Source organism: Cebidichthys violaceus, unplaced genomic scaffold (assembly GCF_023349555.1).
Source record: "Cebidichthys violaceus isolate CVI_PGR_0920_01 unplaced genomic scaffold, fCebVio1.0.p SCAF_61, whole genome shotgun sequence".
NCBI classification, from domain to species: domain Eukaryota; kingdom Metazoa; phylum Chordata; class Actinopteri; order Perciformes; family Stichaeidae; genus Cebidichthys; species Cebidichthys violaceus.
In genome coordinates this window covers 287,004-312,590 of record NW_027176828.1, presented here as the reverse complement: position 1 = coordinate 312,590, position 25,587 = coordinate 287,004, and the positions used below count along the sequence as shown (strand labels likewise).

At 43.0% G+C, this 25,587-nt stretch overlaps 1 protein-coding gene across 4 annotated transcripts in view; it reads right to left on the bottom strand.

Moving 5' to 3' along the window:
* Window positions 1-18,988: 18,988 nt before the first annotated feature.
* satb2 (SATB homeobox 2) overlaps window positions 18,989-25,587 on the bottom strand; it is a 55,075-nt gene continuing 48,476 nt past the window's right edge. For 3 of the 4 annotated variants that reach the window (XM_068734209.1, XM_068734208.1, XM_068734211.1), the window contains exons 13-14: window positions 21,618-21,821; window positions 18,989-21,527 (exon numbers count right to left, since the gene is read on the bottom strand). In XM_068734209.1, coding sequence (XP_068590310.1) covers window positions 21,033-21,527; window positions 21,618-21,821 — 699 coding nt within the window. In that variant the 3' untranslated portion in view covers window positions 18,989-21,032. The remainder of the gene's footprint in view (window positions 21,528-21,617; window positions 21,822-25,587) is intronic. The other variant, XM_068734210.1, reaches the window with a different exon arrangement.

The following is a 25,587-nucleotide window of genomic DNA, read 5'->3' as shown; positions in this document are numbered from 1 at the left end:
ATTTGGCTATTAGTGCATTTTACAGCTCTTATGACCTATTCATTTAAATGAGTGGTACTGGCAAGTCGATTTACCTCAAAAGAAATGATCCACTTAATCACAGACGTCTCTTCTCCGCTGTAAAAAAAGTATTTTTGGGCCTGGGAAGTGTAATTCCACCATTTGACAAATGTAAAAATTGTTTTGAAGCCTGGCGCTTTTCGAGGGCGCTTGCAGTAAGTAGCATGACACCTCCTAAAAAGTGAATCCTAACATCTGGATAGCCTCCTGGTGGCTGGCTGTTAGTTTAGGAAGCACTTGACTTGATATCCAGCGTTCTCTATGAGCGGAATATGAGTTTTACACGTCAATATCGCAGCCGATCACGCTCATTTAATTGTGGGATGCTCAAGTCGCGTTCCCGATTTAATAGAATTGTGCAGCTCTAACTGATGTGTGTGTCCATCGCTGAGTGCACCCTAACCCTAACTCTCACACACAGTAATAATCAGTACGCAGTATTAATCTCTCTCTTCCACTCACCGAGGAATATTTACACCACAGCGGCTCTGCTACCAGTCCTCTGGGTGTCTTTAGTCAGCCTGCGTGGTTCCTGTCCCACCCAGCCTCTGTGTTAACACACACACACACACACACACACACAGACACACACGTACACACACACACAGACACACACGTACACACACACACACACGTACACACACATCCACTGCGGTTTAGACTAGGTGAGTAAATTGTTTTCTATTCTTGAGGTATTTATCAACCGCGGTGTCGCCCGTTGGACCGGCGGCTTCCGTAATGGACCTGATTAATGGCCGCTTATTAACAAAAGCTCTGTTGTTCGGGCCCTGAGGGCTCTGTGTAATTCTAGAGCACGGCGCTGATATAATGGCCTATTTTAGGAGCTCTGTGATTAAGCACCATTAAGCGGCAAGCAAAGCCAGGCTTTGGACGACTTCAATGGCAGCAAACGTAAACGCAAGCGTGTCCCCAGAGTCCCACCATCCCTCTCCGTCCGTCTGTCTGCTTGCCTCTGTTATTGAAATAGAGAGCTGTATTTATATTGAGTTTGCAGAGGGATTCTCGGGGGGGGGGGGGGGGGGGGGGGGGGGGCAGAATTTATCTACATTTTGTGCAATGTCACTAGCCATCGGCAAAATGGGAAATCCATGTTGAGGAGGGGAGTATCGCGGAGAGCTCTCTTTCCACTCTGCGAAATTACGAGGCCGAATTAATCTGTGAGTTTGTGCACTGGACGTCATTTTTGGGCAGCGCAAATTTAGTATGACGAAGAGGGAGGTCAGGCGCTACGCCAAACTGCATCCCCAGACAAAGACGGCTGTAACTCAGGTCCCTAACGGCTAACGGCTAACCTGGCTACATTTTCTCCTTACCTGCATGCTAACCCGGTTAGCCTCAGAGCCACACGGATGCAACAGAGAAAGGCTTTTTGTTACTGAAACAACGATTAAATGTTTGCTAAGCTCAGACAACACATCATTTTTAGCCAAAGACCAGAGATTTTAACCGGCCGAAATTACTACTGTCGCCATCGGATTTTATCAGCTGTAGCTAAAGAAGCTAACCTTCACGGGTTGGTTGAATATGTCGTCTCTGGCATGAACGTTTTAAAGGTTCACGAGACCCTGGAAAGGGTCTTGAATATGCATTTTGTGCTCATGCTATATCAGGTAAAAATGATTTAACATTATTGTTATGTACATTAATGATCAGGTGATTAATCCTTCATTCGTGTTTCAGAGAGCAGGGAGAGTGTATTTTTATATTGTACGTAAGACATGAAAACAATAATGATTTAGATACATTTAATCCAAACTGAAAATGGACAAAAACACTGCGGGATCATTAACAAGAAGCCTCATAACTATTGTAATTAAAACTATTAAAGTCAACATTAATAAGTCATCCAGTTTCAGGCTAAAGGAATAGCATTTAGGGTGTTTTTCCTGCTATCAAATGCCAAAAACAGGTGAAATTAAAATACCGAACAGTATGTATGGATTCATGTTTTGAGAGAAAATGTGTTCAGGATGGGTACAAACTAATGTGGAAGTTCTCTGGTTCTCTGGCTTTTGGTTTTTGGAGTGTCTTTTTATTAAAAAGTACATCTTCATGTCACAGATCCCTTCACCTTCAGTGGTGTTTGTCCATATCTTTATGTCTCTTTTGTGTCTCAATCTGCTCCTCTGTCTTTCTCAACAGTAAGATTCTTCATCCATCCTACTGTTTTCACTGTCCACCTCCTCCTCCTCCCCCCCCCCCACACTATTTATCCCACCCTTCATCTCTCCCCAGACCCTGGCATTCTCCCCTGGCTCCTCTGGGGAGGGTGGTAATAATTATTATGTAAATAAATACGCCTGCTGTAATCACATTCGTGCCACTGATCCAATTAGAGAGCTGATAGCAGGCGGCTGATTGCGTGGACTGGCGGCTGATGGTCAGGGCCTGTCTGTCTGTCTGTCTGACTGGTCGGCCAAGGTAGCTGGGGGGGGGGCAGGCAGGCAGGCAGGCAGGCAGGCAGGCAGGCATTAGCGAGCTAGCAGACCGGCTGTAATGAAAGCCGCTTGGAGCCACGCTGCATGCAGTCATGTACTCTAAATAATGCTCTTTGAACCAGGGCCCTGCATTGTCTGCCAGCCTCTGTCCCAGTGTGTGTTGGTCTGTGTGTGTGTGTGTGTGTGTGTGTGTGTGTGTGTGTGTGTGTGTGTGTGTGTGTGCTATCATGATCCCTGGCTCTGGATCACTTTCACCATACATCAGCTTATCACCAATTACTGCCTCGCTGTGATTCTCATCAGCTTAATGATGCTCCGCTGAGACCGCCATCTCACCCTCCACCCTCCATCTATACTGGAGTCACTGTTATTCTCTTAGAGAGTGAATGATGTGCCGTTGATGACGTCTTTTGTTTATCATACACTTAAGTTTGTCCGTTCTTTTGGGGCCGGTAGAGGCTGTGTTACATCCCTGTCAAAAAAAACCCAAAAAAAACACGGAGCCTCAAGTTTCCATTGTGGTGCACTGTGGAGCACAGAAGCTACAAAATGCTGTGATTTCTTTGACAGACCTTTTATATTTCTAACTTTGGACCGTCGAGCAAATCGTCGCTTCGCTTGTTTTCCTTTTCTGGGTTCAAGGCGAGAGCGGTGGTCTGAATATGATAACTCTTTACATTAACGGAGACCACAATCCCGGGAGTGTCCGCGTGAAATATGTCAGTTTTGTGGCGCGGCATCATCGCGCCGCCAACCGTATAGGCCCATACTTTCCAAGGGTGTGGGCACAGGCGAGCGGTTAAAGGACGGGGGGGGGGGGGCATTAGTTCTAACCTCACCGTTTGCCCAGGGGCCGTACTCCCACCACCATGTGTCGGCTGAGTAGACTACTGTTAATGTTGGGAAGTAATGTATGGGTCCCAGTGCTAACTCCCTGCCTTTTACATCTCAATCAGGTCACTCTAGTTTATTTATATATTGTCTGGGGGCAGCAGGGGAGGGAGCGCGGGGGCTAAGAGATGAATGTGGCAGTTTTTTTTTTCCTCCCTCTCTCTATTTAGTTAGCAAAAAGCTTTTATAATGAATTTGAAAGGCGGCACAGATCCAAGCGTTTGAAATTCCCAGAGCACTGCTAAGTGAAAGACGGAGGGGGGGGGGGGCTGAGGGACAGAGAGAGAGAGAACGAGAAGTCGAAAAAACAAAATGCATTAACTCACAAAATGTGGAATGGATTAAAAAACAAATTAATGCATCTTCTTTTTTTTTCCCATGCTGTTTTATTTCTTCATTAGTGTTTTCCTTCTCTCCTCCCTCCTTCTCTCCTCCCTCCTCCCTCCTCCCTGCTGCCCTCTACATTTTGCTCTTACCCAGTTGGTCGCACGCTATTAAACAAACAGTCCTAATATTTTGAGCTGGCTGGCAGTTTGAATTTCATCTCGCCGACGCATCTTGTTTCTCTCAAGCCCTGACTGTTTTGACATGCGCCCCGATTAAATTATAAACAAGCAGGCCTCCTGATGGTGATGCTGGAGCCACTAATTTCCCTAATTGTTTGCAGTTGTCTGGGAGGCGAGGCTAGGAGGCCCGGGCCTGATCCCACCGACTGGCACTGCCTAGTTAAAAGGAGAGAGGGAGGGAGGGAAGGAAGGAGGGAGGAGTAAGGGAAGTAGAAAGGCAAGAAGAGAGGAGAGAGGAGAGGAAAAGAATGAAGGCGTGAGCAGAGCAGGTAAAAGAAAAAAAAGGCGTGATTAGGACTTCCTCGGTTGATTTACTCACCGGCCTTCAAACTCACCATTAGTGACCAAAACGGCTGACCTGCAGTGACCTGGTGAGCAGTGGTGGGAGAAGTACTCAGAACCCTGAACTTAATTAAAAGTATTATCAGCAAAAGTTACTCAAAGTATGGAAAGTTCAAGACCCTGTGAGTGTTATGTTATTAAATGTTATAGTATTAGGATTTACTGTTGTAGCTTGTTGAGGTGTAACTAGTTTGAACTACTTTATATTCAGTAAGGTGGTTTAGTGATATCCAGACTAGAGGTCAGGCCACATCTGGAGAGTCGCATGATAAATCTGGTGATTAATGAACAAAAAAATGCGATAAAAATGTTAATTTCATAGCCGTTTTTTTAAGATTTGCTATTTTGGGAAATTAATTGTTTCCTCTTTGGGACAGTTATTTAAGTCCAGGCCTGGAATTATTATTAGCAGTAGAGGTGGTAGTATGGTAGTATCTGTATTATTATTATTTGGGTTAATAATATTAAATTAAACCGTATAACAATAAATGAAACCATTTGTGGAGTCTAAGTTAAACAACTTATAGACATCTGAAAAATGACAATGCGTTGTATTTTATAAAATAGTACGTTTTTCTGAATGTCTTTATGTGAAAACAAAACATCTGAGAAGGCTGCTGGCAGTAGCTTCAGAAATGTCATAAAGCAGAAGCACAAAGTAGTAAAAAAAACTTTTTTTACTTCAACTCTTTGAGTCAATGTACTCGGTAACTTCACACCGCTGCTGACGAGGTGATGGCAGCGGTATGCCGGCATAAAACCAGGCCAGGATAAATTCGGGGGAATAATAAAAAACACATCAGTCCTCTATTTCTCTTCGTCAGTCCTCGTTTACTTCAGCCCTTCACCTTCAGGTCGTATCCGGTGTCACATGTGGCCGAGTTCCAGCAGTCACCGATCACAACACGCCACTCCAGGCCCATGATATCATCCGGCCTTCCGCAGTCTTTTCCAGATCTCCCACTCCAACAAGCCTGCTTTGTGACACAATGACTCACTCGCATACAGTGTGCTGCTAGAACGTCAAATATGGGAGGGGGGGAGGGGGGGGGGGGGGGGGGGGGGGCTTTTGGAAGCTTCTCGGTTCTCACTGGCATGCCCTTTTTTTTTCATCCCAGTGATCCCAGTAAAATTAGATAAAAGTTAACATTGTAAAACACACAAACATCTGTCTATTGTGTGTGTGTGTGTGTGTGTGTGTGTGTGTGTGTGTGTGTGTGTCCTGCTCCAGATGAGAGTGGATGAAAGACTTCTGAGTGGAACTGTGAATGTTATCCACACTGGCATCAACAGACAGGCATCGCTACCTAGCAGACGAGGGCGCAGTCATATCGCCGCCCGTCATCACCCAATCACTGGTATCGTCTCTGTGTGTGTGTGTGTGTGTGTGTGTGTGTGTGTGTGTGTGTGTGTGTGTGTGTGTGTGTGTGTGTGTGTGCGCGCGTGTGCTTGTCTATGTGTGTACGTGCCCAATGAAGGCTAATTTAGCGTGACAGTGGCGATGGCCGGTATTGTTGCTGAGCAGGTGAGCTAATACGCCTTTCTTACTCAGCGGTGAGACCTGAGGGAGAACACGTACACGAAACCAAACCTCACAGAGGGACAAAGACAGATTCATTGTGGTTTCATAGTGTGAGTCAGAAAACGACAGAGAAACTGATTCATTGAATGGATTTTGGACGCTGTGGGCCTTTCTGTGTAGGTTGGTCCGCCCACTTTTGGTCCGGACTGACATATCTTAACCCCTGTTGGACGGATCGCCATGAAATCTTGTGCAGACGTTCATATTCCCAAGAGGATATATTCTGAGGACTTTGGTGATTCTCTGACTCTTCCTCTAGCTATTTTTTTGGGCATACTGGATGCCACATGTTTATCACTTTGTCTTTTTTTCTGGCACACGGAATAGTAGGGTAGTATAAGAGAGCACCCGTAGTCTTGTTAAATCAGGACAAGCTTGGGCTCCCCAATGTTTTATTTTTAACTTCTCTTCGCATGTGTCAGAGGAAGTGTGTGTGTGTGTTTGTGTGTGTGTGTGTGTGTGTGTGTGTGTGTGTGTGTGTGTGTGTGTGTGTGTGTGTGTGTGTGTTGCTCTGTCAGCTGTTTAACTATTTCAACGGAAGGAGCCCATTATGTGACAGCTTGTGGTGATGAATATTGAATACACTGTGTGCCCATGTTAATGTCTGCAAGTGTGTGTGTGTGTGTGTGTGTGTGTGTGTGTGTGTGTGTGTGTGTGTGTGTGTGTGTGTGTGTTGCTTCTGCAAAACGTGATAAGATCTGATGATTATCTCTTGTTGAGGAAAATGCATGCGATGTACTGCAGAAGCTGCATTCTCATCTTCATTTTAGTTTATTAACACACACGCTGACACATAGTTAACACGCGCACATTCTCACACACACACACACACACAGCTACATTAGCGCACACACTGCGCTCCTTACTTATTTTCACAGTGGTAAATATTTGAATGACTCTTGTTTGTCTTAGTTCTGAATGAACAGCGGGTAAACCAGAGGTGGAGGGTCACTGACGTTCTGCCAATCTACAGAACGATCGTTCGGATGTATTAAGATAAACAGACAGAGGGAATAAGTGACAGACATCCATTCAACCAGGACGTGCTGCTCAATAGGCTACTGATGCAGTTAATGTCTGATTGAGAATTCACCACCAACGGTCGCAAATGCTGAAACGAGTAGTTATTGACTGACAGCGCACCTCTGCCCGTCAAGTTCTGGGCACTCAATGTAAAGACGTGAAGTTATGAGGACAATCTGGAACATCAAGACCCCTAAAAGTAAAGTCTGATGAGTGTGAATGTGTGACTCAGGCGCCTGAGAGGGCGCCTAAAATCGGACATTTTGACGCGTCGCAGTAAGAAAAGCTCCGGTGTGAATAATCGTGTTAGCGATGGCTGAATTCCATTTAGCTGCTTCAGTTTCAGGGTTCTGGTTTTGTCCGTGCTGGTTCACTGTCACACTGACACGGCTCACAGGGACACCGGAGCCACAGTTAATGTTTATTACACACTGAGCCAACGCGTCTGTTGGAGACACATGCTGACAAACATGACGCAAAGTCAACAGGAAGTCTAATAGACTGCAGTGACAAACGGACACTTACTATATGGTGTTTTATATCATTTATTGAAGTTATTTTAATGTAACTTAATCGTTTTTTCTTATTCATGTAGGTTTCTTCTGATGATCCCCTTTCTTGTGAAATGTGTTCATTGGTTTGCGGTGCAGAACAAGGTGGGACAGAATGAAGCAAAGGGGCAGGCAACCCAAATAATCTGAACACGAGTAATAGAACTCCAGCCGCTTGATGAATCCAAGTCCAAGTGTTTGATCTCCACCAAACCCCTGAGAGAAATATCTGTCTCTTTAGCTGCTGAAGGCTCCACTATGATCACCAGCTGAGTGTCTGCTGTTTGGTACTGAGCAGGTCGTGTAGAGTGGCTTTCGTAGAGCTTTCCTGATTTGGACTGAGGTTCGTTCGTTAACAACAGCCTCTGCTCGCCAGCTCTGCTCTGCTATTCTCATCGCTGCCTCATTCCAGCAGTTGTTCCAGCTTCTCTGTCAGGAAGCATCAGTGCAGGGCAAGGTGCTCGCTGGCACCCGGGGGCTGCCTCGGGCCGCTCCGTCCTACACACACCTGCATCCGCTCAGCCGCTGCGTCGGACCTCCGACCGCACCCACCATCACAGCCTGAGGGGGGCCGGGCTGTGCCCGGAGGGGGGAACCGAAGGCTGATCTTATGGCCCCTGATGTTCCTCTGTCTGAACCGAACAATCAGATGTGTTCACTGCTGCGTGTGACGCAGCCACGCCAAGACCAACCGGCAACAAGGTGCATTATTTCATCGAAATTGGAGCAGTGGTGCAACCTTTTAATGGTGCGTTTACTTGAACCGTCTTCATTAGGGTGGAACGTGTTGCTCAGAGATCCGTTTGTCGAAGCCTTATCGGTAGCTGATGCGTCTCTTTCCGGGTCTTTCATATGAAAATGTTTAGACACCACAATGAACCACTGTGATTTAATAAATGCATGCATGTAGTTCAGCTGCCTCCATTATACAGCCAAATGTGAGATATGATTTACGTAGATTAGGTTTATTTACGTTTGTAAAGAACAGCCACAAACAAACTCAGTGACTTCTTCCCCAGGTGAATCTTTAATCTAATATTATCTTCATCATTGCTCGGATGCTGCTCTGCTAGAACAATCCTCTGTGTGTGTGTGTGTTTGTGTGTGTGTGTTTGTGTGTGTGTGTGTGAGTGTGTGTATTCAAGACTTTGGTTTTAAAGTGTTCGAGTAAATCCTTTGATGGATGAAATCATTACATTTGCCCTCATGTATATTTCATGTCCCAGTCCAGATTAGTTATTCCAGGGTTTAGAGAAATGCTGAGTGCGATTTATTTTTAATCACAGCAGCTGTTTGCCTTCTCGTATTGAAGATCTCGCCTGACAAAGACCCAGATTGGATGAGACAAATCTGACCCCGTGCAACCCAATGCCATTTTTAATTCACACAGCATGCAACATTTTTCCGCAGATGAAACGGCCGCGTTTCGGTTTTTCTGCAGCCTGTGCTTCGTACCGAATTAATTCACTCTCTCAAACACACATGTCCAATCAAACAAAGGCAACAGCGGTTTTTCCAGTCGCTCCGTCTCCCAAAGCAACATCTGAAAGTATTCTGATCAACTTGAAATGTCACAAACCGTGTTCACAGTGGAGCCGATGAAAGGCTTTGTCCTGACAAGCAGTTGTTAATCTTCCCGTAACATTTGGCTAATTGAATGTCTGCTGTTGTTTACTGTTTGTTTCCATGTTGCCCCTCGAGTGACTACCTCCGCTGCCTTCTGTTTCTTCGGTGCATTAGCATTGACGTACGTCGCCGCCGTGCCACAAGCCCAGCAGCTGCCCCGCCACTCCGCGGCTCCATGGCAAAACTCCCATGGGACATCGCTCCTTAAAAACTCACGGCTCTCCCCTCTATTCTACTCACATCTGCACCTCTTTCCTGCCATCACTTATTCCAGCTAGACAAGTCATTAATGGGGTCATGTGTGGCGAACTCTGACAAAACGTTTCATGGGGTAAATGTGCGGAAACCACAGAATTAACACCAGAAAACCCTGTGTTTTGTGGTCATAGGATGTGAATACTCGCCTTGTTCATGCTTGAATATTCGGTAATTTGTACGCTCTTGACCCACACACACTCTCTGAGAGTGTATTCACACAGCGGGAGGCCACAGGTGTGTGATCCCTCTCCTCAGAGAGCCTCCCCTCTGATGCTGCATTGTGGGTAATAATAGTTAGCAGCAACAGCTGTGCCCCCTCTCCCCCCTTCACCTCTAATGTTCTCTAATCATCCATCTATCAGGCCTAATACCCTGCAGTGGTGCCCTCACAGCTGTCTGAGGGGCCATGGGTATCGAGACACCTGTCAATCTCTCGCTCTCTCTCCCTCACACACAAACACACAAACAGAAGCGCCGGCCAAAAAACTCAACCAAAAAATTACAGTTTGATTTCATTCTCAGAGAGGAAACGCACTGTTCCAACGTCCCACTTTCACATGCTTCATATCAAGTTGATAGCCAAACTATTAGTACTGTTATTATCTGCTTTATCGTGCACATTATACATTTTTTTAGAGGCAGTATGTTTATGGAGCCCTTGTGTTAAAAATTAAAAAAAATAAAAAAGTTAAAAAAATAAATAAATTACAGTTTGATTTCATTCTCAGAGAGGAAACTCTGAGTTCTAACGTTGAGGAAATCTGTGCAATGTTGTCATAAAGCCAAAAAGTCAGACTTTAAAATGCAACATGGCTGCTTCGTATTTCCTACAGATAGAATGTTAGATTTATATGTTCACCAAATTTAACCATGGATGTACGCCACGTAAATAAATATGAATTGCTATGAAAGTTGCTCACTAAACGCGTTCGTGGGCTTCCTGACATGGACATGCGAGTCCTCCTCCACCGAAAGACTGTTGAGATTATGCCAAGACATCCCATGCACACATGAACAGCTTAAAATAGTTTAATCATACAACTCCTCAAGGCTTTCCAAATGTTATGTCATAAAAATGTGAAGGTAAAGGGTGACATAAAAAGTCATAGTATGGTATGCCATGAAATGTCATAGTATGGTATGTCATAAAAATGTCATAGTATAGTATATCATAAAAATGTAATAGTATAGTATGTCATAAAAATGCCATAGTATGGTATGTCATAAAAATGTCATAGTATACTATGTCATAAAAATGCCATAGTATGGTATGTCATAAAAATGTCATAGTATAGTATGTCATAAAAATGTCATTGTATAGTATGTCATAAAAATGCCATAGTATGGTATGTCATAAAAATGTCATAGTATACTATGTCATAAAAATGTCATAGTATACTATGTCATAAAAATGTCATAGTATAGTATGTCATAAAATGTCATTGTATGGTATGCCATAAAAATGTCATAGTATAGTATGTCATAAAATGTCATTGTATGGTATGTCATAAAAATGTCATTGTATGGTATGCCATAAAAATGTCATAGTATAGTATGTCATAAAAATGCCATAGTATGGTATGTCATAAAAATGTCATAGTATAGTATGTCATAAAAATGTCATTGTATAGTATGTCATAAAAATGCCATAGTATGGTATGTCATAAAAATGTCATAGTATACTATGTCATAAAAATGTCATAGTATACTATGTCATAAAAATGTCATAGTATAGTATGTCATAAAATGTCATTGTATGGTATGCCATAAAAATGTCATAGTATAGTATGTCATAAAAATGTCTTTGTATGGTATGTCATAAAAATGTCATAGTATACTATGTCATAAAAATGTCATAGTATACTATGTCATAAAAATGTCTTTGTATGGTATGTCATAAAAATGTCAAAGTATACTATGTCATAAAAATGTCATAGTATACTATGTCATAAAAATGTCATAGTATAGTATGTCATAAAATGTCATTGTATGGTATGCCATAAAAATGTCATAGTATAGTATGTCATAAAAATGTCTTTGTATGGTATGTCATAAAAATGTCATAGTATACTATGTCATAAAAATGTCATGGTATAGTATGTCATAAAAATGTCTTTGTATGGTATGTCATAAAAATGTCAAAGTATAGTATGCCATAAAAATGTCATAGTATAGTATGTCATAAAAATGTCATAGTGTAGTATGTCATAAAAATGTCATAGTATAGTATGTCATAAAAATGTCTTTGTATGGCATGTCAAAAATGTCATAGTATAGTATGTCATAAAAATGTCTTTGTATGGCATGTCAAAAATGTCATAGTATAGTATGTCATAAAAATGTCTTTGTATGGTATGTCATAAAAATGTCTTTGTATGGTATGCCATAAAAATGTCATAGTATAGTATGTCATAAAAATGTCATAGTATGGTATGTCATGAAAATGTCATTGTATGACATGTCATAAAAATGTCATAGTATAGTATGTCATAAAAATGTCATTGTATGGTATGTCATAAAAACGTCATAGTATAGTATGTCATAAAAACGTCATAGTATGGTATGTCATAAAAATGTCTTTATATGGCATGTCAAAAATGACATAGTATAGTATGCCATAAAAATGTCATAGTATAGTAAGTCATAAAAATGCCATAGTATACTATGTCATAAAAATGTCTTTGTATGGTATGTCATAAAAATGTCTTTGTATGGTATGTCTATGCCATAAAAATGTCTTTGTATGGTATGTCTATGCCATAAAAATGTCTTTGTATAGTATGTCATAAAAATGTCATAGTATTGTTTGTCATAAAAATGTCATAGTATGGTATGTCATGAAAATGTCATTGTATAGTACATCATAAAAATGTCATAGTATACTATGTCATAAAAATGTCATAGTATGGTATGTCATGAAAATGTCATTGTATGGTATGTCATAAAAACGTCATAGTATGGTATGTCATAAAAATGACATAGTATGGTATGACATGAAAATGTCATAGTATAGTATGTCATAAAAATGTCATAGTTTGGTATGTCATAAAATCAGCATAGTATAGTTTGCAATAAAAATGTCACAGTATAGTATGTCCTTAAAATGTCATAGTACAATATGTCATAACAAATGTCCTAGTATAGTATGTCATACAAATGTCATAGTATGGTATGTCATAAATATGTCATAGTATAGTATGTATAGCAGAGTCACTCCCTTTTTCACAGAACCACTTCTGATTTAATTTGTTCCATTGTTCATATAAAGACATTGATCACAGAAACTATAACCATAGCTGTATCAGAACAGAAACCGGTTTGTATGTGCAATGATGTTTTCTTCCCTTAAGGGGCATCACATCAGCTAATGCTCACATGTGTCATTCTGGAGGGCGACGACTTTGTCGCTTGATGTGGTAGACTTGTTGCACCAGGTACCGTAACATTCACTGTGGATTAACCTCATCAAGATTTGTCCCGAAAAAAATAGTTTTAAGGTGGGTTTACTGTCTGCTGCGTCGTGATCTAGATCAAATTGTAGAGCGTACAGGCGTTTGTTGTACATTGGCAGACTGCGACAAGCTTCATTTGCCTTACAAAATAATAAATCATTTCAAAGGACGGTCAAATTAGTGGTCCCCAGAGACTTCCCAGAAGCCATCATCACCCAGACGGATGCTCAGCTCGCATCAGCCGAGCGCGCACAAGACTGCTGCAAGCGTCTCTGACAACCACAGACCTCTGGGTGGTCTTGCCGCGTCTAACCAAGCAGACCTGACTCCCATCCAACTTCTGACAGACCCGCCGTTTAACACTAGGAGGCTGATGTGTGTTTAACTGCAGCGACACCCCGCAGGCTCTTCAGGCACTTTATGGCACCACGTATGGGTCTGTGTTTGTGTGTGTGCGTGTGTGTGTGTGTGTGTGTGTGTGTTTGAGAGAGAGAGAGAGAGAGAGAGAGAGAGAGAGAGAGAGAGAGAGAGAGAGAGAGAGAGAGAGAGAGAGAGAGAGAGAGAGAGAGTGTGTGTGTTTCGGGCCTGCTACCCTCGCGCTCCGTTCCGTCACAAATCCTGTCTGCTAATGACTACCAGCTCTATAGGACCCGAGGCGGGAGGGGTTAAAGCCCAGCAATTGAGCGAATAATGAGTTGAATTAGGAGATTTAGGGATGAGGTGGAAGGAGAAGGGGACGGGGTGGTGCTGAATGAAAACCAGAGGTGGTTACCGCAAAAGCTGCGGAGCGGCTGTGCGTCGGGGTGTAATGGGGGAGGAGGGGTACAGCTGGGCAGTGGTGAGAAAGAAGAAATGCCACGGCAGAAAGACGTCTGATAGGAGTCACTTTTCTGATTTGAATCAGATAACAGTTACCAACAGTTTCTGTGTCACAATCAAAAAAAATGTCATATTTATATGCTTTTGGAACATACTAAATATACTTTTCAGTTTAATTTTTCCCTTGCTCAAAGTTATGCAACACAAAAGAAATCAAACAAATTACTTTTCCTAGCCACTGACGTATTTTGTTCACTTTTTTGTCTTAAGCAGAGCAGCAGCAATAACACACATCCACGACAAGTGAACGCACCACCGCTCAGAGGCACTTCAGTACAACAACAACAACAACAACAGTAAGTGAACGCATCACTGACTGCCTTCAGCTCAGACAGTGTGTTGCTGGTTCAACCTGTCACCTTCATTCCAATACAAAAAAGCACAATTTTGAGCTTATTATTTAATATTGTACATTTTACTCCACGGTATTTATATGATAACTTTATTTTCAGAATCAGATTAACAGTAAAACAAATCTACAAATAAATGATGATGGTGTTACATGGAGACTTTATTGATCCCCAGATGGATGGATGGAACATCTGCCACACGTTTACTGGCTGCAATGTTATACTGATGAACACTTTCATGCATTGGTAATCATAATTCAAGAAATATTTCTATTTATACTGAATGGGACCATTTATTATTTTGTTGTATTGGTTTATTTGATAGGGTCAGTGCACATTAATAAAACATTCCTGTAAATGAGCATTATATTAAATTGTTTTGAATTTTCAATGTAAACCTTTTAAGTATTTCATCTTAAAAAATAGCCTCTTAGAACAAGAGGCTATTTTTTCATCTGGACAGATGTTACAAAGTCACCCTACAAAACAGAATACAGGTTTAAAATGACAAAGTTAACAGAAATAAAGCATGCAGAAATAATACAAGAAGAGACTCTTATACCACAATGTCAAGTACTGGAGGCTCATAGAACAACACATATGAAGCACATAAATGAGGGATAACTCTGTGAAATAGAAACATTGACTAGAGACAAGCTTATGTTGCATTGTTAGACAATAGAAACATACATGTCAGAAGCACAAAACACATAGTTTGATGCTTCGCCTTTACTAAAATTTGAATGCAGGACTTGTACTTGTAACAGAGTATTTCCACGCTGTGGTACTGCTACTTTTCCTGAAGTTAAGGATCTGAGTACTTCTTCCACCACTGCTCAGTGATAATGGAGAGTCAGTGTAGTCGGTTCACTTTGGAAACTCGTGCATAAAGATGTGTCCGTACTGAACACCTCTACTGATGTAGGCGTTGTCTCTCTCACGGACACATTTATAGATGTAATATTAATTTTAGCTCCCCCCCCCCCCCTCCCCCATGAGACGGAGTCCAGAGAAGACGACCCACAAATATTATTATCACTGGAACAAATGTCATCACCGTGAGGAAATAACTTCTTAATCACAACAATCACTGCTGTTTGCTGGCAGAAGATTTATGCGGGCGAGAGAAACATTTCCATTCAGATGAAATTATTGTCCGTTTAAAAAAGCCTTATTTTTGCATAGAACGTGTCGGTGGGTTTTTAAACTGATGAGTTTGGGCCATTAGAAGGAAAATGTGCGTCTCGGCGTTTATCAGTTTGACGTGTTTTATTTTTGATTTCCTGGAGCATCCGCGGAGGCCGCCTTAGTAACACGATTTTCAGTCGGGTTTGCTTGCGGAGGAATTGGAAGGTTTGAATAGAATTTCCATTCAGAGTGAGTTGTTGGCCACTTATTAGCTTTATCTTGCATAATATTCCCCTTTACTCAGTTTAAGGCGTGATTGGTTTGAGAACTCAAACAGTTGCTAGTTGGCTCAGACATTGCCTTGTCGGTTTTTCATTTTATTTCCAGTTACATGCGTAGCACCCGTCTTTGATAATAGGGCTTTTAAAATGTATTATTTCACTATATAAACACAGGAGGCTGCATTGTCATCCACCATTTCCAGTAAATTCCACCCAAGACAGCCTCTCAGGCAGTATTTTCTTTCCATCCCTGTTTTTTTTTTTTTCTTTGATTGCATACATGTACAAATGAAGCAATATTTGGTTCCTGTGGCCACGCAGTTGACTCTGTCCCAGCCTGCCTCCCCCCCTCCTCCCCTCCCTCCCTCTAGCCAAGCCCTATTGAAGTTTATACACAATGCACAACATTGTTCAAAAAAGACTGAAATAGTCTGGAAGTCTTTGAACATCGTGAAAGGAGTCATTCCGAGGTTGGACGCCTAAACATAAACTCTCAGAGAGGAGTGACTCATGCTGAAGAGACGAAATAGACGACAGGTTTCTTTATTCGCTGGGTAATGAAAATATCATCTGCAGCAATGCAATGAACAGCTGCTCCAGTTCAGGCAGCGCCAGCGAAAATTCTTTTCATTTCTCTTGAACTCTCGTCGTAGCTTCTTCAGCTCAGCTCTATCGTTTACTGAAGGAGTCCCACACACACACACACACACACACACACACACACACACACACACACACAATGCTTGACCCAACCCCTGGTGGCAGGTTAAACACCAAGATTGTTCTGCCCTGCCTCACCTCATCATTGTTGAAACTATTTAGAGAGGCAATTGCCTTTTGAAGCTGATTGTCCTGTCAGATGAGCTACTTTATTTCACTTGTTTACTCCAGTTGATTTTAGGGATGTCACATGGTTCCTGATTGACTCCGTTGTGTCTGCAGCCAAAGATACGTTGTCTAAGGTACAGACATAGACTGTATATAAGAAGTGGACGTTGTCATCGCGACGTCACCCATTGTTTTTGTGGACGTTTTTGAAGCCTTGAGGTTGGCGATTGTGCCGTCGCCATCTTGGATTACGGCCGTCGCCATGTTGTTTATTGTGCAACAGACCCAGCGATAGTGACCATATTTGGAATACGGAGGAGTGACGTAGAGACGCCGGATACAGATGGCGCATGAAATCTGATAAAGGCTTATCCGATATTTATGATACTCAGACAGGATTGTAATATGTTCAACTCTGGAAAGTCGTCACATCGGCAACTAGTCTGTCGTCACTGCGTTCACGAGGTAAACAGCAGAAACACGGTTTTTTTTACATGCAGGGCTCAAGTCGGACCAAACCGGTTTTCTCAACACGAGTAACAGACGGTCGTAACAATATACTGACTTAATCAGTGTAATCCCAGCGTGTCTCTGAGCTAAAAGTGGTGTTCATGAGAAATTAATAAAACTTGCTGAATGGAGTGTGCAACAAGAAGGGATAATCCGCTGTATTAGTCATGGTCATGTTTTTACAATTAAAAAGTTATTATTTACCCAGAATACACAGCAAGGAACAGTCAAAGTCCATCTTAATGGGAACCACGCTGTGGAGTGAGACGCTTCTTAGTTCTGTTAGTCTAATGATTTTTATTTAAATTAGCCTTCATGCTCACAGGACTTTAAACTCCACTCATCATAGACTTTGCCCTGTAAACTGAAATAGTTGTTTATTATTTTAGGTCTGCTGCTTTGTTTTTTACTTTAAAGAATATGTCACGTGATGTTTTATATTTTTTCTTCTCGTTAGTGAATCCACTGAAAGAACCAAAACTAAGGAAACAAATCTACTAAATGAAGCTTAAGCGCAAGTTCAGTCAGGAAGACAAACATTCATAGTCTCTGTCTCTCCTCTCCTTGTAATTACTCTACCAGCTGATTGGGGGCGTGCACTGTTAAGTAACCAACCAGATTCTGCACACTGTTTCCTTAAGCCAATCACATCGTTGCGGTCAAACTTTAAAAAGTCTTCTCCTCTCTGCTGCTGTCAGTTGTCATTTCAGCATTAAGCAGATGTGACCCTCCTCCACCCCAGTCACCTCCAGTCAGCGTCACAGCCATGCTCCCGATCCATCATCAGGTTGCAGCAACGCCTTCCACCACCACCACCACCACCACCACCAGTGTCTGGACTCCAGGGGGGATCAGGCCTATTGGACCTCAGTGTCCCTACCCTCGGTGATATTACTTCAGGATGGAGTCCAATCGCCAAAGACTTTGCACTTTTCATATTTGTTGCTTGTATAATAAATCATTGTTAAATTATAAAACAAGTCTCTCCTGATTGAACTAGTATTGGTTGTATTATATCCCTCCATGCTATAGAGCTCCATTGTTGTCCAGAAACGCTAAAAATCACATAAGTTGCCTGACATGTTCATTCATTACAACGATGAACACACACACACACACACACACACACACACACACACACACACACACACACACACACACACAGTAGTTTATTAGTAGTGGATCCCGCACGGTCCTGATGATGTAAATACTCTGTGACGCATCAACTCTGCAGCTGGAAATAGTCCCCACCTAAATGCAGATTGACTGTTTGTGTAACCTTTGCTAAATACTACAGTAATCATCTGTTTTTTATATATATATATATATATATATATATATTGGAGACACATTTTCAAAAATGTACATCGGAAAGTATTGATGGACACGAGACGCACTAAGGCATCGCTGGTTTTGGCCTTTTCACAGGATTTGTTGATAACACAAATATAGAATATCACCACCCTTGATATTGTTTGTTCGTATTGTTTTTGGGCGCCTTTTATTGGATAGTTGACATAGACGATGCAGAAGAGAGACAGGCTATGATATGAAAGGTCAAATGTCAACTACTGCGCTGAAACCTTTCAGCTAGCGAGACGCTCCAAATTTATTAAGAGAACGAAGGCCTTTACAGACCAGGGGTGTTGTTGTTTTCGATTAATTTGCACTTTGATATATTTTTACAGAACCGTTGTTTTTCGTCACACAGAACGTCAATATTCCAAAAAAATGCTACGTAACTGTTTCCCGTAACGCTGACGGCGCAAATAAAAGCGTGAAAGTTCAGAAACCACGTTGTGTGGAACAGCCATATTCTAAACTAATATTATATATTATATATGGAGCTTCTGTAGTCTAAACCAAGAAGGCAAACTTTACTTCATTCAACCTCGACAAAGGCAGCGCAGGCCAGATCCACTTTTTACCTTTCACAATAAAAGCCCTAGACGAAATCGCCCTTTTTGCAATGAACTTCGACATCTATCCGAAACCTTTATACATACATATATATACATGCGTCACTTTCTATGTTGCATTTTCATATATTATTGTTTGTTTCTGTCACTTTTGACTTGTAATCAATAGGCTTGGCCCAGTTACAATGTGTGTGTCTTTGTGCACGAGTGTGAGGATCCATAATAAAAAAACAAAACAAGACGACTTTTTGAATTCACAAATTTTAATTCACTTCAACGCTGGATGAACTAATATTTCATTGGAACTGCATTTGTGTCCGACCCTGATTCCTGTCATACAGAAAAGCACAATATCATCATACGGAGTGATTGGAGTCGACGTCGTCATTAAAAGGCAGAGTGTAGCAGCCGATCAGGATAGTCTAACAACGTGGACACTATCCATTCTCTGATATTCTTTTTTTTTTTTTTTTAATCAACATACTGTATACTTGTACACAACTGACACCAAGCAAAAAAAACAACAAAAAAAACAACAACTGTTAATTCTTTTAAATACTCCTGTGATTGAATTTGCCTGGCACAATGAACTGATCTCACCGAGTCGTCCAAAAGGAAAAAGATTTTTCTTTTTTTCTTCTGATACTCCAAACTGGCTCAAACACTTAAAGTCACTCCGCAAAAATAAAAGTATATTAATAACAATTCATCCCGTGTCGGGTATTTACAGACATCAAAAGTGAAGAACAGAGTCAAACCTGCCACATTTCTTTAATGGCTCAAAAAAGTAGATTGTCATCAACTGCGGCGAAATAGCAGAGTTTTGCTTTCTTAATTTCTCTCATTTACTATTTTTGGGAAACAGAGCTATAAAAATGGCATAATACAACATGACAGGACTTTTTTTTTTTTTATTTATTAATTTTTTTTTAAACCAAATAACACTCAGTAACTGCTTCTTTTTCATTTTCTTTCACCCTCCGCTCCTTTTCTTCCTCTTCTTCTAGGGCAGAGCGCTCTTAATGTCTCTTGTTTCCCAAACCACCGCCCAGTTCTGAGAACCGATATTTAAACCCCGTGGAAATAAAAACCAAAAATAGCACGCGATGACAGCAATTCTAACCATAATAACAACAATAATAACAATAATGATAATAATAATCATGGATAAAGATAGCAATAAATAGGGTTGGTGAAGTTTAAGTGCGGGTAGGTGTGGTGAAACACAAGACTGTGGGCACCAATTAGAGAGAGGAAAAGGGGGGGAGAGGGTGAGATGGAGAGAGGAGAGAGGCGAGTGGAAGAGGGGTGGACTACCGCACATAAAGTGACTGATTGTTTGGTGGCTGAATCTCCGTTCTGTCCTTCCTTTTTTTTTTTTTTTTTTTTTGACGTTTTTCCTCGCCACACGTACGCCAGGGAGGGCTCGGCGTCGTGGGCGCACAGGCCCTCGAGTGTCCCTCCACGCCACATCCTCTCGACGTCCTCCGGTCAAACTGTCCACTGTCAAATTTTTAAAAACCTCACGCTGTTTTAGTCTGCCTCAAGAGGAGAGACGGAGGGAGGGAGGCAAGAGAACATCACATCCACACAATATCAGTGTCTTTGTGAACAGTAAGTGCTAGATTGGGCTGGTAGTGATTCTGGAGTGTGACGGTGAGGCGGGGACAGCTCGTCGTGGTGGTGGTGGTGGTGGTCACTCGTTCTTTTTTCTCGCGCGATGAAACGAAGCTCCCCGTTCTCAGGCAGGCAGCAGCATTAACATCACCTGAGGATTTATAGGATTGTAGAAGGTCTCGAAAGCCCCCCCCCCCGGGATCCAGTCTATAAATGTCACTCAGTGGGGCAAATTCAGCCCCGGCATGAAGGGAGTACGTCTTAACGTGACTGTGCTCAGACTTAAAGAGAGAAATCCCCGCCTCCTGGGAGTGTCTCTTCCGGCGATTGGCTGATCGGGAGAACGTCCGGTTGTCGACACGCGTGGAGATTCGGTCTTGTGTTTGTAAATTGGAGGCATGAGCAGCAATAGATGATCTGTTAATGAGAGTTTTTGCGAGTGAGTTATTGAAATGTGTTTTGAGGGGGAAACTTTCTTTCACAGGTACAGAATGGTCCTTTTCGCTGAGGTAATTTCACTCCACACATGAGGTGTTCACAGATGTCACCGTAGAGAGTCTGTCTGCTCGTTCCGGCGATGTAAAGTAGTTCAGCCTGATGGTTTCCTGACGTTCACCTCCCGTCAATTTGTGACCAGTTCATATTTTTCTTCATCTTGTTTTCTCTCCCTCCCTCTTTCTCCCGGTCCTCTCCTCCCCGTGTGTCAGTCTCTACCTCTGGTAGTCGGCCTGCTCTCTGGGACTGGATGAGGAGCTTCCGGGCCCCAGAGGGCCACCGGGCCGGCCGTGCCCCTTGTCCTTGCCTTCCTCCTGAGCCATGTTGCTCCCTGAGGACGACTGGCTCGAGTTGGAGCCGCAGGAGGCCGGAGGCTGGTTCGCCCCCACCGCGCTCACGCCGTTCCCCTCCGCGGACTGGTAGATCTCCTCGGCTCCGTCCTCGCTGGACTCCGGGTCCTCCGAGCCCGAGAGCAGCTCCTCCTCTCTGTACTCGCTGACGTCCACGCCTCCGCTGGCGGCGGCTCCCTCACCCAGCTCCTTGAGACGGCCGTGGTGCTTGACGTGGTAGCGCTGGTTCTGGAAGAACTTGATGATGGTGTGCTTGGGCAGGTCGAGCTGCGCCGACAAGGTTTGGATGGCCTCCTGGTCTGGGTACAGGCCGACATCCTGGATGAAGCTCTGCAGGATGCCCAGGGCCTCCAGGGAAATCTAGAATACACAGAGAGAGAACGTGAATTAAAACCCAATAATCCTTTCATGTGTCCTGATGACGAGAGCGAGGAGAACCACATATGGTACCTTAGTGCGTGATCGTGGCTTCTTGTTGCTCCCGGCGCCGGTGCCGGGTGAACTGCCGCCGCCGGCCCCCGTTCCCACATTCTGGGACCCCTCCTCGTTCACCGGGGCGGACAGTGACTGCTCCTCGCGCATCGGAGACAGCCGGTGCTCCTTCATCGGGGTCGGGGGCGGCCTGTGGTGTACCTGACGAGAAAGACAAAAGAGCTGATTGATTAATGGGGCACAGTGACCCCTGATCAAGACTGCAGCAGGAATTCACTTAGAAGCAACACGACGAAAAACCACGATATTCAACTTATTGTACCAAGTAACCTTGTATGATGCAACACATCCCACCAGTAACCTGCCCCCCCCTCCCCCCCCCCCCCACCTCCAGCACACAGTAGCAAGGGCTGCACACGGTGACAACAAGTGTTTCACAGCTCACAGAGCGTCGCGGTCTATTAACCAGCTCCACCGCTGGCATTCAAACTGTCCAGTTATACCTTTGACCTAATGTGTGGAAGAGTAGAGCCAGTGCATCGACCAACCACCTGTCCAGGAAGTCTCTCATTTACAAACGTGTGACACCCAATCACCACTATTTAACCAGCGTACTCGACGCCTCGCAGGGGCAGAGAGTAGAGGGGACGTTTTGGATTAATGCTGAGATTATGGCTGTGAAATCTGCTGTGGTTCTGACCAAAAGAGACGAAAAATGCAAAATGTACGGAGGAAAAGTTGCCCAAATCCTTCAGTTCTTTCTAAACAAGTACAAACACTGCATGAAAATGTAAGCACATTGAATCAGGGATTTGCTCGATGTGTTCAGCTTTGGGACTGTCGTCACTTCATAACTCAGGGATGTATATTTGAGTATCATCTGCATATAAGAAACTACTTTGTGCCACAGAACAGAAAAGGCTCTCGAATGGATCCTTGAGGAACTCCACTGAGCATCTGTGTTTGTTCAGACATGTAGTTATAACGATAGAAACTGGATTATAATAATTTACGGTCAAATAATGCATTATAGAATGCATTATTTATTTATATATAGTTCTATGTGTTCTGGCCTTAAACTGTTCTTTGTTTATTCTGCTAGTGCACATCACCGTTTTCCAATAAAAGCATTACAGATGTGCCAATTTGCCTTTTATGAATTTATAACATTACTACGCGTCCAATTTAGATTTATAGATGTAGTCTTAGAGAAATAATGTTCATAAAACATTCAAATAGTCTTTGTCCTTTACAGTAGCTATTTTTCATATTATTTTTAGGAGTATACTGTAACTCAGAAACCTAACTGGGTAAAAAAAAAAGGGTTTATTTTGTTGAGGATGAACTTCAGACGAGTGTATTTGGGTTTTCATCAACGGGTGGAGCAACGGGGTGGGGGGGGGGGGTCCTCCGACTGTTACGACTAGTGTGAAGGCTTTTGTTTTGACAGGATGAAGTGTGGGGAGGGAAAGTGGGGACCTTCGCTTGTTTGTCAGGAGGTAGTGGCTGTTGTGAGAGCGTTGCGGTCGCGTCCCGCCCACTCGCTTTAAGAGCAGGGAGGGGCCTCCCCACTGGAATGCCCAGCTATAAATCTGTGGCGCATTAAAATTAAAGGACCCACATAAAGATAATAGTCATTCGCTTTTCTCTCCCTCCTCTTCAATAATAACAGGGTATTACTTAAATAATACTGCAGGGCAGGCCAGACCATGAAATTGCTGCGACTTCATTCGCTTCAGGAAAGGGGGGGGGGGGGGAGATGACCAATTTACAGGAATTCAGTATGTTTTTTCCCTTTTTTGTCATTTTTTCTCTCTCCCTCCCCCCAAAAAAACGTCTGTTTCTTTCACGCAAAGTGACGTTTTTCAGATATTGAGAAAAGACTGTAAGAATGCAACAACAAAGAAAGAGTAAAATAAAGATGTGTAGCCTTTGCCCTAATGAGGACCACACAGCCACAAGCCCCCCCCCCCCCCCCCCCCCCCCCCCCCACAACCTTACTGAGACACTTAATAACTAAATTGAGGGTAAATCATGGAGGGGATTGAGAAAAAAAACCCTACCGTCTCCCCACCTCCGCCCACAGACCTTCATCGTTTCGATGCTTATTTGGGCCGACAGCAGGGACTCTTGGATCAATCGCCACACACACACACACACACACACACACACACACACACACACACACACACACACACACACACACACACACACACACACACACACACACACACACGTATGCATGCAACAATGGGGAGTCTGGTCTCCCTCATGCCCTAATGATGATGTTAGCGAGCAGAGCCAAACACACCAGGCTGGTCGGCTCCTCCAGGGTTCGTCTCTTTTGTCTCCATCTTCCTACAAACGGTCATCCTCTGTCTTCTGTGCTCACACTCGTCTGATACCTTTTTCCGTCTCTTCTTCTGTGCTTTCTCCTCCCCCCCTCCCCCCCCCCCCCCTCTCCCCTCAGGTCTAATGCATCAGGACACTAATGAAGTGGTGGACCTCTGCCAAGCCAACATGACTCCACATCCAAATCAGCCCCTGAACTGGTGGATGCCAGGAGCTCCCACCTCCTCCACCTCCTCCACCACCTCCCCTCAACTCCCTCTCACTGCTGTCCCTCCCATTGCAACTCCCAAACCTTGTACACCTTCAGTCCCGCCTCCTGTGTCTGTTTGACCTCTACCGTCCGTATCAAACTATATCTGCTGATTAACACACTTCAAAGACTACAAACATCAGTTCAATGGAGAAAATCAATATTTCAGTGTATTTGGGCGCATTAATGTGTAATAAACTAGTGCAAAATATAATGGACCCTGCTGCATAAATAGCTAATCTTTTTTTTTTTTTCAATACTTTCTTACTGGAAGCCCTTTTTGAGCACTCAGTGTTGCAAGATGACTTGAGGCTAATCAGTGTCTCCTTACTGTTTAGCTTTGTGTCCAGGTGAAAGTCATTAAACTGATCTGCTCCTTTCTGTAAATATGATTTATAAAAACATGAGAAACAGTGAGTCTGAGTCAAAAGTCACGGTGGGTAGACTTACACCCCCGGGGACAATTACTGAGAAATGTAACTGACCCAACCGCCTCCTCCAGACTGAGTCCTTTTAAAAAAAGGCTGTTAGTCACTTGCCATCCAAAAATGACACACAAGACCATCTTCTGATCCCACATCAGCACCGACAACCCCACGGGTTAAAAAACGACCCGGTTGAAGCTCAGGAAAGATGTTGGTTTTGGGTTTAACAGCCACTCGGTTTGAGGTCAGGGAAAGATCGTGGTCCCAGTTCAAAGACAACATTGACTGCTCATAACATAAGAACAGAGGTCTCCCTGAGTCACACGCTTACATAACCCATGAGCAAACCCAGAGCTCCTCCTCTCTTTAATGACGTCGAGCAGCTTCCTCCTTCGCGTCGACACATTTCAGAAGTCACATGGTCACGAGAGTCAACGCAAACAAACTGACGGAAAACCAATGCTGTCGTCTTTAAAAGTGCTTCACTGATGTTACGCTTCAAAGGTCAGAGTACGGTATTTAAGTAAAACACAAAAATATACATTTTAATATAAGTATTTACATTTTATGCAAGTTTATGCGTTTTAATCCACTACATTTATTTGACAGTTATAGTTACTCTGCTGTTATATTGTAATAATAATAGAATATAAAAATATTTTTGTATGCATAATGACTATTTTTAATACTTTTAAGTATATTTAACTGATTAATACTTTTACACAAGTAAGATTCTTAACGTAGGACCTTTAGTAGTGGTAGTACTTTTAACCATAAGTAAAGTAACTGATTACTTTTCTGACCACTGCTCACACTGTGGTGTTTAAAGTGACTAATCACACCTCAGATTGAAATGATGCTCATTCAAGTCACACAAAATTACTTTTTTTTTGCAGAATGAATCAGTACGAACGTCAGTAGAAGCTAGCAGTCTGTTTGTCCCCTCCCTCCTTCTTCCTAC